Genomic DNA, 11,342 nt, shown 5'->3' on the forward strand with positions numbered 1-11,342 from the left:
GTCAGCAGCAGGCAAGAGAGCAAACAATGTCTTGCATGCGCAAATCTTTCCAGGACTACTTTATTTGCTTTTTGGAAAAAAAATCATTTTGTTGGAGGCTCTGACCACTCTGATAACAATCCATACATCCAATGAATCAAGCACATTTGTACATAAGTTGCCCTCATCGTTTTCAAAACATTTCCTTTCAACTTGAATCATTGGTATCAGCTCTTTTCCCTCCCTTTCCCCGTCATAACCCCTTGAAAATTAAAAATTATTTTTATATTTTACACCATTCACTGTCTCCTTTCACCCATGTTTCTGTTGTTTGTCTTCCTGGGGGATGGGCTATACGTCAATCATTGTGATTGGTTCCCCCTTCTCCCCCCACCATGGTATGGCTGTAGCCATTACTGTTCCTAAAGGGGCTTATCTGCCCTGGATTCCGTGTGTTGAGATGTCTTTTCTGTACCCAAGCACATGCTCTGGTCTAGCTGGATTTGTAAGGTAGAACTGGGGTCATGATAGTGGGGGCGGGGGGGAAGCATTAAGGAACTGGGGGAATGTGTGTTTCATTGGTGCTATACGGCACCCTGGCTGACTCCTCCCTTTCTTATGACCCTACTGTGAGGGGATGGCACGACTACTTTAAAGTGCTCAAGTGGAAGATGTCACTTTGAGGACTAAGGTGTGCCTGCCTCATAATCAGTGCGATATGGAAGGCCGCAATGGAATCGATGCAGTGAGTGGTGGTGTTCGTGAAGGGCACTGAAAGTATCACAGTCTGCTAGGAGAGCAAACCAGTCCATCCTGAAAGCACAACTGTTTGAACTCCTGGTGGCTGACATTGTGGTAATCCATCTCATCGATGGTCGTTGTCCTCGTGTCTGCCGACCCTTTCCTTAATCAAAGGTGATGCCCTTGTCCAGACACCGGCCTCTCCTGACAGAGACCATGCCCAACGTGTGAGATGAAGTCTGGCCAGCATTACTTCTAGAAACCAATGCAATTGTACTTTTTTCAAGACAGACGTCTGTTCCCCGCAGGCTGGATTCTATTGTTGATCCCAGAACCGACTCCTTGGTAACCAACCCCACCGCACCATCGTTTGCTTTCTGAGGGACTGCTTTAGAAGTTTTCTGTAGACACTCGGTGGTATGTACGCAGAAGTGCCTGACAGTGGACTGAGCAGGGAGACCTCCCCTCAGCCTCCCCCCTCTCTGTTGTGCAGCCCATAAAAGAGACCACAAGACCTGAGTGTGGGTGGTGGATGATGGAGAAATGCTGCCCCGGGACCAGTCAGGTGAATGAGGGCTGGGACTCCTTCTTGGCGGTGGGGAGACTGTCCTGTGAGGAGACGCTGCTGTCAGGGAATGGTAGTCAGGGAAGGTCCTCCAGTCACCTCAGCTGGTGTCACTTGTCCTTGTTCCCTCTGTAGAGATGCACATCCCAGAGTGGGAGGCAGCAGGGGTCCGAGGTGAGGGATTCCTGACTGCAAGGGTCTGGGGCTTGGCTGCCTCCTCAGGACTCCTGTAGACCCAGGACTCCCAGATCAGGGCCCAGCAGGGAACCCCCCACCCTACCAAACTGGAGTGGGGGAAGGGTTTTCTGGAAACAGGAATGAAGAGCAGGCTTTCTGAGGGCCTTTCTGTGGTCACTGCTTTTTTACCCATCAGCCCCTCTCACAAGCACAGCACTCTCCCCCCAACACACACACACACACACACACCCTTGGCCCCCCCCTCCACACACACACACACCCTTGACCCCCAGGCCACAGGGAGACCTGACTTTGCTGCCCACCAGGAGGCTGACCCTCCGCTCAGGAGTGGGCGTGGTGAAGGCTCAAGGGAGGGAGCCCACAGGCTTAGGCTTAAGAGGATGAAATGAGAGCAGGTGGTGGCCCAGAGCCCCAACTGGGAGAGGACAGCCCTGACCAGGTTCTACTGAGGGACCCTGGGCCACTGTGGACTGGCCTTGGGACAGGGAGAGAGGGGTGGCATGGCTGCCCTGCCCTTTAGGGGTAGATTTGAAGGTGGGGCAGCAAGCTGGCTGTACTCCTACTCCCCAGGAAATGAAAAGGGTCCCAAACCAGGTGGCTGTCAGGCCCTCTGATAAGGTAGCAATGCTGTCACCATGCTGCACATATGGGCTTCCTGCCCCACCTGCCAGCCAGCCCACCCTCCTGCTCCCACCCTGGTTTGGGAGACTGTAGGGCCATTCCCCTTGGGCGACCGCAGATCTACCCTCTGTCAAAGGTGGGGCTTTCTGCTCCCTTACAGAGACAGTCTCGGGACCCACAGGGCAGTTCCACCCTGTCCTACAGGGTTGCTACGGGTTGGCATCAACACCATGGCAGTGAGTTTGGACATGGGTGCAGTCCCACATCCTAGGAAAGGTTCCTCCCAGCTAGGGACCCACAGGGCACCTCCTTTTGCATTGTAGAGGCCTCTATAGCGGATGGGGAACAAGGTGAAAGGTACAGAAGGCCGTGCCCCCTCCTGCGGAGGCTTGGGCTGAACTGATTCCCTGCTTCTAACGTCAGAACCACAGGCAACACTGTGCCCCATAAACTCCATGAGTTATAGCACCTCCTGCTTGGGCCCATCTTCTCAAGCCTGCTCTGCCACATCCACACATGTGACAAGTCATGGGGCACCACCTCCTGCCACCACTCCCTGCCTGGACAGAGGGCAACTGCAGGGTGACCTTGCTGGTTCAAGGACACATCTAGTTCCCCGTGGAGCTGGGGAGAAGGGGCTCTATGTCATGCCTCACACGGAGAGTCCTCTGAGGTAGATTCCAGTCCTGGGTGTGTGTGGTCTCTGATCCAGCTGTCACCCTAGTGTGTCGGGGTGTGCCTGAGACTCAGGGAACCAGACAGTTGTCATGGACGCTTGGGTGCTGCCGGTGTGCCCGTCCAGAGCCAGCTCTTGTCAGGGTCGCGAGAGAGGTGGGGGGCAGCAGCTCCTGTGCACACGGTGGGGGTGATAGATAGGTCAGCACATTCTGCAGAGGGAGATGGAACTTGGGGGCCACCTGGGGCAACCTCTTCTGGGCCCAAGGGGGAGCACAAACCCAGGGAAAGGCTGGGTTGGCAGAGGGGGTGCCCTGGGCTGGCAGTCCGGCTCTGGGTCACACTGGGTCTGGTTGTAGGCGTCATCATTGGGCCAGGTGGGTACAATCCAACTTTAGGGAGGCTGCGAGGCTCTGAGGCTCAGGGACGTTCCTCACTCCTGAACTACCCCTAGGCCTTCGCAGGGAGCAATGACACCCAAGGACTACTTGGGGATCTGTTACCACCCTCGCATGCCATTGCCCAGCCCTGTTTCCCCACCCTTTAGGGGAACACTAACGTGAGGAAACAGGTGGGATGGTGGAGTACCCGGTGTAGGATGGGTGAGGGGGGCTTAAGTTGGGGGTACCAGGCTGAGGGAGGCCCTCCCTATCAGGGTCAACTCCTCTTAGCACTCCAGTCTCACCGTACACCCCACACCACAACCCAGGAGTGGGGCCTCTGCATCGCCTTTGGTGGACATTGATGAGGGCAGGGAGGGAGGGCAGGCTGCTGCCTTCTGAACCTCAATATATCCGCTTCTCAAATGGGCAGAGGGACTGGCTTGCTGGCTTCTGAGACCCAGTCATGCAGGGGCTAGCCTAGGGTGTTGGGGGGATGAGATGCCAGGAGAAAGCAACTTTATTTTCAGGGTCAGGCTGGGAAGTGGCCGGGCCCCGGGCAACTAGCGGGGCACAGCACAGAGCTGGAAGGGGGCTGGGGACACCATGAGGGCATAGACACCATGGTCGCTGGGCAGGGGTTGTCCGGGGGGCACCGAGAAGCTGAAGCGCTGCAGGAGGCGGGTGAAGAAGAGGAACAGCTCCATCCTCGCCAGGGGCTCCCCGAGGCAGGTGCGGCGGCCTGGGGGTGGGCACACTGGCTCAGTAAGTCTGGGGGCTGGGGTCCCCCATCCATCCCTCACCAAGGCTTGTGGACCGGGCACCCCCCAGGCACCTGCTGAGAAAGGCATGAAGGCCTCCTGCTTCACGAAGTGGCCCTGGGCATCCAAGAAGTGCTCTGGGTGGAAGCGGAAGGGCTTCTCCCAGAAGCTCTCATCCTTCAGCACCGATGACAGGTTCAGGAAGAGCATTGTCCCCTGTTTAGGAGACGCTGGTGTGGCTGGGGGCCTGGGCAGGGGATGCTGTGGCCCCAGCCACCACTGTACACTCAGACACACACTCCCCTCCGGGTACACCCTGAACCCACCCAAGGAAAGTTTCCCTTGGGACAACACCCTAACCCTCCTGCTCCCACCACAGATCAGGGGACGAGTCTCCCACGGCAGGTGCAATGTCTCCTGCAGGCTGGAACTGGACCTCATGCCTAGAAGGCTGGACACACAGGATGGATGGACAGACAGACTAGGACCTATAGGCATCCCCTGGCCAAGACCTTGCAGGGGCTGTGAGCTGGCAGGTGGCCCTGAGTCCAGGGTGAGTGGGTCGCAGCCCTACCTTGGGGATGATGAAGCCCTGCACTTCAGTGTCGCGGGTCGTCATGTGAGGCACGTTTAGTGGCACTATGTCTCCAAAGCGTTGCACCTCGTGCACCACGGCTGTGGTGTAGGGCATGCGGGCCTGGTCCCCCAGCTCAGGTCTCTTCTCCTGCCCTATCACCTCGTCGATCTCCTGCTGGACACGACCTGGCAGAGGGGTCCCCAAGTGAGCTAGAACCCAGGGCCCTTCCCACTCCTCTGTAGCCATGTGTCCACATGCCCCGGTGTCGGCAGCCCGGGCCCAGCTCTGCCGTACCACTGACCCTGCTGTACAAATGGAGCTGGGGAGTGGGAGGGGTGGGGGTAACAGCCTGTCCACCCTCAACGTCCTGCCCGGTTCTCACGCTGCACGTCTGGGTGCAGGATCATGAGGAGGAGCGCCCAGGCGAGTGTGGTGGAGGTGGTCACCATCCCAGCAGAAAACAGGTCCGCGACCACCATACGCAGGTTCTCATCAGTGAAGCTGCTCTCCGGGTTTCCCTGGTCCTGGGCCGAGCACAGAGGAGTTAGAAGGGGGAGAGGGAAGAGCGGGAATGCCCAGACAGCCCCACCCTGGTGGAGTCCCTGCTTCACTGGAGGGGCGGTGCACAATCCCCACTCCCAGGCCCTGGCTGCTGCCTGCACCTTGTCCACTTGGTCTAGGAAGGCATCGGTCAGGTCTCGGGGTGGCTGGCCTGGCTCTCGACTCTCCCGGTGCTCAGTGACCAGCCCATCCAGCAGGTCCATAAAGGCTCCTAGTCCCGAGAAGACCTTGCTGGCCAGTCCGGGGATGCGCAGTAGTATGGGGCATGCATTCAGCAGCTGGAGGATACATCAGGGATTTGGGTGTTATCTTGCTCCATCAGTGAACCAGGGCTCTCCTGGAGGCTGACCTGCCTGCCTGACCCTTCCTGTCCCCTGTCCCTCCTGTACCTCTCGGAGGAAGGTGGAGGCCTCCTTCAGGCCCTCCTCCACCGCCACCAGGAGCTTGAGGAAGGTGGGGTCGTCATATTCAAAGCGGCGCCCGTGGGTGAGGGAGGCGATGACATTGCTCCCAGCTTTGTTCAGGAGGGTGTTGGGGCTGAAGGGGCGTCCTGCAAAGAGGGGGTGGTTCACAAGCGCCCCACGGCCGGCAGGTCATCCCCTGGGCGCCCTCAGCTCCTGCTGCCCAGCTCTCACCATCCTCGGCGGCGAAGGCGGCGCAGAGGCAGTCGGCCTCCTCGATCACCCACTGCTCAAGAGACTTCTTGCCCAGGCCGAAGTTGCGCAGCGTGGACAGAGAGAAGCGCCGCTGCTCCCGCCACGCGTGCCCATAGCGTGCCAAGATCACACCTGTGGGCTGACGGGCTCGTGGGCGGGGCCAGGAAGTGTCCTGCGGCCCTCCAGTCCCCCTCCTCACCCTTGTTTGGGATAGAAGTCACCCTAGTCCTCCTGCACCCCTCCCCGGGACAGACCTCAATCTCACCAAGTCCCAATGCCCAAGATAGGTCCCTCTCCCACCTGCTCAGTGACCAAGGTTCCTTGCTCTTTTTTTAAAAAAATTAATTTATTTATTTTTTTACATTTTATTAGGGGCTCATACAACTCTTATCACAATCGATACATATACATATACATACATCAATTGTATAAAGCACATCCGTACATTCTTTGCCCTAATCATTTTCTTTCTTTTTTTTTTTTCCTTGCTCTTTTTACTGGAGCTCCCAGATCAGAGCCCTGGGTGGGTGGTAACACACTAGTGGTACAGACCCGCCCTGTCCTTAGTCTGTGGGCTGATTGCTTTCTCTGCAGGACAGGCCCCACCCCTGCCCGGGACAGGCCCCACCCCTGCCATGCCCTCGCCCAGGAGAGACTCCGCCCTATCCTCTTTCCAGTACTAGACAGACTCCGCCTACGCTACGTTCCCCCATCACTCAGGAGAGACCATACCCCATCCCTTCTCTCGCCCTTGACTCCTCGGTAGGTCACTGACATCCTAGATGGGTCACTGTCAGCCTAGTCCCCTGCAGAACATGGCCCCCGACCTCGTAGTCACTTGCCTTGGGCTTGTGGCCCGAAGCCAAGGTGCTTGTAAACTGGCATGGGCGGGCGGTCGGCTGTGTCCTCGCTGTGGAGCACCAGCGCCTCGCTCACAGCCTCCAGCCCATTGACTACGACCACTGGCTTCCAGCACATCTGCAGGCTGAACACATCCCCGAAGCGGCGCCGCAGCTGCAGGCCGAGGCCAGGGTGACTGTCAGGCCGGGACCCCACCACGGAGATACCCATTTTCACCCAGCAACCAACTGGTCTAGGCCGTTAATAACGGTTCAAAAATAAAAGGCCTGACCTTGGGGCCATTCTCTCAATGCCCAGATGTGATTTTGCAGTTTACCCTGGTGGCCTGTGTGCAGAGGCAGCGGAACCAAGGCTTGGGGAGGTGGACAGTCTGGCTCAAAGTCCCAGAAAAAGATGGGAACAAGGTCTTTCACCTCTGCCCTCTCTAAATCTTGATTTCACGGTGCTCAGTGCCCAGCCCCCCCCATTCGCAAGGCCCATTTTCCTGGCTCAGGACCAGATTTGGTCTTGCATAATCTGGCCTGCAGCCCGGCCCACTCCCCTTTCTGAAGCTTTTGTGCTGTTTTTAAAAACAATCCAATGGGGGCTCCTCATGCAGCACCAACCCCGCCCCTTGATTAACCTGTTGTCTTCTGGGTGAGCCTTTGTTCTCTTTGGTTTCACCTGTCATCCACTGTCCAGCACTGGGAGAATGTCAGGGGAAGCCAGCCCCTAAGACATCATTATGGGTTCGGTAGGGCAATTGTACAGCGATAATAAGTAAAGATCATAGTAAAGTAATAGAGAGCATGAGAGATAGTAGTATTGAAATAAATGGAGTCAGACACGATTCATGGTAGCATGCTCACCTCAACTCCACTTGATGGTCCACGTAGAAGGAGAGAGATATTTAATGCTAGCCCAAGCTTTTTATCTTCTCTGGGGACAAGCAGTCCCCTAATTACAGGTGAGGACATACATCACAGGAAGGGATTGTGCTATAGGTAATCCAGTAATGAGAGGGGGTGGTCTAGGGACATACATGCAATAGGAGAGGAGATATTGGGGATATACATGTGAGAAGAAGAGCAGACCATAGATTCAAGATGGCGGCCTAACCTTGGTCACCCTTGGGCGGGTTTGACCTCTCTGGGGTCTCCTACAGGAAACAGACAACTACTCTCCTTATCAGAAGGGAGTGGGCCATATTTGTTGTGGGATAGACAGTGATGGCTGCTTGCTCTACATGGCTGATAGCTCTTAGAGAGAATAACCCCTGATCTGCTTCTGATGACCTCCATGTGTATGGTCATTCCCAAGCAGCTGTTTGACATATATTTGGGGAGACAGCTTGGGAGAAATCCTTCTATATCCCACAGGACAATGTCCACACCTCCTACGTCCCAGCCCACCGGCCTCACCTGGGCCATGCTGTGTGGCAAGTCCTTGAAGTTCAACTGCAGCATGTTCCCCAGCACGGGCAGTGGCAGAGGCCCTGGTGGGTAGCGAGCAGCCCAGCGCACACGCCGGTACATCAGGTCCACCAGGAGCAGGAAGATGGTCACGGCCACGGCCAGGGGCGCCAAACCCTCCCCGGTCAGCAGGCCCATGGCTGCCTCACTGTCTCCCTGGCTGGGAAGCAGCTTCCACAAGTCGACTCTGGACAATCCTGTGCACACCTGGCACCCTCGAACCAAAGCAGCTTCCTCAGCCCAGCTCTGGCTTATAAGGGGGTGAGGACTGGTCTTTGCCTTCCACCCCCAGCCAACTTGTTGTGCACTCAAGTCCAAGGTCCTCAGTGCCCAAGGCTGCGAGGGAGGAGCCAGTCTGTGAAGTTTGGGGGAGGGGCAGAGCAGACCCACCCCTCCAGGGGCGGTGCTTGAGATCCAGCTGCCATCTAGGATTAGGACGGGTAGAAGCACACACCCTCCTTAATCATTCCTCCTCCAGGGCTCTTGCCATGTCCTAAGAGGATACAAACCTCAACTTTCCCACCCCTCACTTGCCACCTCCTAGAGTGGCCTTTACTCTCTAGGTTTGTCACTATCACTTGCCTGGGGAACACACACACTGAACACCTACTACTCCCACAGGAGGCACATCCCTGCAACCGCTCCCACACAGATACACATAGTAACCCACACTCTGTAACTACTCATGTAGCCAGAGGAGTGAGTGGACACGCCCTGACTGACTGAGCCGTCTGGAATCTCAGCACCAGGGCCGTTCAGGGGAGAAAGGAAACTAGGGCCCTCTGAGGAGGGGGCCTGCTCCCTCTCCTCCCCACCCCTTTCTAGACCTGGAGCTGCTCAGTCTTCCAGGGACAAAGAGGATAGAATTCCACTGGGGTGAGGAAGCTTTCTCAAGCTGGTGTGTGGGCCTCCTCCTACCCCTCCCCCACCATGGCCAGCTGCAGCCACAAAGCCTGCCATTTCGGCCTCACTGGTGGTTGGGCCTCCGGTCCTGCTGGGTCAGCTGCCCAGCCTCTCCAACTTCTCCCTCCCAAATCTGCTTCTGGCATCCTTTAGTGGACCCCAGCCTCCCTGGACAGCTACTAGCTTTGGTGCCACCCCCTGCTGCTTTGCAGCTGGTGCTATGGCTGCCAGGCTCCTTCTCCCACCCCCTCCCTCCTAACAGGGAGTATCCACACTGGCCAGGCCAGGGCCTCAGCCCCTCCTTCAACAGGTACAGGTGTGGGATTAAGCTGTTAAGTGGATGAAGCTGATTGAAACCCACAAGCTGAAACACACATAAATGTGGGGATGCAGGAGTCCAGGCATCGGAGAAGGGGCTTTCCAGGAGCTGAGGGCAGGGAGGGTCTGTGCAGGACACTCCCCCTCAGCCTCCTTGCCCAGCCCTGGGAGTGGGAGGCAAGCTCTCCTTCTGGACACAGCGTAGTGCTCCAGCATCTGGAGGGGTTCTCCCGGGGTAAGGCTCCCTACTGCCCAGAGAGGAAGGGGAGGTGAGGGGTCTCTTCCCCAGGTTTCCTCTGACCATGCCCTTTGGACTCAGCAGAGACCCTGGGGGCCAGTGTGGCTTAGACGGTGGCTCAGTTTGTGACAGCAATGCTCTCTGGCAATGCAGGCTTTCCCTGCAGCGCCCCTCACTGGTGCTCGGCTGGACCCTGGGGGGAGACAAGTGCCACGCGGCCCCTGTTCCCAGATGAGTGGCAGGCCATGCAAAGCCAGCTCCAGTGGGGGCACTGACCAAGGCTGTCACAGGGTTTGGTGTGAAGGAATCTTTGAGATGTGGGCTCCAGCTGCTGTCACAGCTGGACTGTGGAGAACGGGGGTTCCTGGGCCCCGAGATCGAGGCCACTTGACAGACCAGAAGGCCTCAGCTCAACTACGTGGTGCAAATTGGCCTGCAGGACGGGTGTCTGTCACAGGACCTGGACCGTGATGCTCTTTGATACCTGCTCTTACCTGTTGTTGTCCTGCCCCACCCTCTAGAAGCACAGCCACCTCTGATGCCTGGTGTCTGTAGGCCCTCGGGTGGCCCCTGTAAGGAGGGCAGCTCACTGTGCCCACCACAAAGCAACCGGAGCTTCTATGCAGGGACCCAAGAGGGCCAAGATTCCCACCTTTCCACCCAGACTGCTGTCCCCTCATCTGCCACTTTGGGGCTGTAATCAGTGTCCCAATCTGCCCGATGCAGCACTGGCCACAGCGTGCTGGTACTTGGGCTGTGGGCGCATAGGCCTCAGGCAGCAGAGGCTCCCTGCTGGGACCAGAGGGCGTTCCTGGGAGCCCTAGGTGGCTCCCCCCCCCCCCCCCCCCCGCCCCCTCGCCGTTCCTCCCCCAGCTCACCTGCATGCCACAAGGAGAATTTTGCCTAATAGGAAGCATCTGCCCACAGGAAGACATCTTGCTCAAAATAGCCGTCTTTTAAGTTTGGGGCTCCAAATCGATGCTTGAACTTGATTTGTACCTCAGTAATGCCAAGTCAAGGCTGGACATGGACCTGAGACTGGAAGCAGATCTGAGCAGCTCGGGAAGCCACATCCCTACGGTCCAGTCTGCCTGCCTGCCCTTGCTGCCAAGGCCCCTGGGAGCCAACCACGCCCTGCTCTAGTGGGATGTGAAATGATACAACACTGCAACAAAACCAACCTGCCTTCTAGAGTCCTAGTTCTACTTTGTAACATCATGTCTACTGTTTCTGTCCAATAAAATGTCGAGTTACGTTGCATTTTAAATACCCGTGAAGATCAATATTTACTGGCAATGTGTCCACTGTTAGCGGAGCTCTGACCTGCCCAGGCCAGGGCTCCCACCGCCCAGGCTGGGGGCAGAGCAGCAGCTGGGGGTCTGGACAGCTCAGAAAGCGGCCTCTCCAGAAGCGGACCCGGGGGAGGAAGAGAAAAGACTTGTTTTTGTTTTTAAAAAGAGAGAAACAAGGTTAAAATGAAGTTTATTATTTTTTAGCGTTTTTTTTTTTTTTTAATAAACCTATGTGTGAAACAGCTGTTTTATCTCCACGGCAGACTGACCTGAAAGATGCACTAACTTCTTCTTAAGGCCTTAAGATTTTTTTTTGATACGTTTTTCTTTTTTTAAAACCCAACTATTATAAAGTATACAATCCACGAAACAACACAACACAACGTAACCACTGGCAGGGCTGCTCAGTGGGTAAGCTCCGGTTTCCTTTATAAAAATGAAGCAAAAAGCAAACAGGTAACTTGTGTTTGTGGGCCACCCAGGGCTGATGCCACTTGTCCTGAAGCCAAGGCCTGGTCTTTCATCAGTCCCCAAGGTTGGGGCACGGCAGGAATGGGCCGGACAC

At 56.5% G+C, this 11,342-nt stretch overlaps 1 protein-coding gene and 1 long non-coding RNA gene across 2 annotated transcripts; one reads left to right on the forward strand and one right to left on the reverse strand.

Annotated features, from left to right (window-relative positions):
- The first annotated feature begins 629 nt into the window (after window positions 1-629).
- On the forward strand, window positions 630-10,995 carry LOC142451901 (uncharacterized). The gene is made up of 2 exons (XR_012785008.1): window positions 630-1,137; window positions 10,413-10,995. It is a non-coding gene; the product is annotated as an uncharacterized LOC142451901 (long non-coding RNA).
- LOC142450534 (cytochrome P450 2D6-like) lies at window positions 3,673-8,164 on the reverse strand. The gene is made up of 9 exons (XM_075552578.1): window positions 7,976-8,164; window positions 6,557-6,728; window positions 5,694-5,846; window positions 5,448-5,608; window positions 5,160-5,336; window positions 4,880-5,021; window positions 4,495-4,682; window positions 3,995-4,136; window positions 3,673-3,901 (listed from the first exon to the last, which is right to left on the reverse strand). The coding sequence occupies exons 1-9, from the start codon at window positions 8,162-8,164 to the stop codon at window positions 3,723-3,725; spliced, it is 1,503 nt and encodes a 500-aa protein (XP_075408693.1). The 3' UTR covers window positions 3,673-3,722.
- Window positions 10,996-11,342: the final 347 nt, after the last annotated feature.

This window comes from Tenrec ecaudatus, chromosome 6 (genome assembly GCF_050624435.1).
Source record: "Tenrec ecaudatus isolate mTenEca1 chromosome 6, mTenEca1.hap1, whole genome shotgun sequence".
Taxonomy (NCBI): Eukaryota; Metazoa; Chordata; class Mammalia; order Afrosoricida; family Tenrecidae; genus Tenrec; species Tenrec ecaudatus.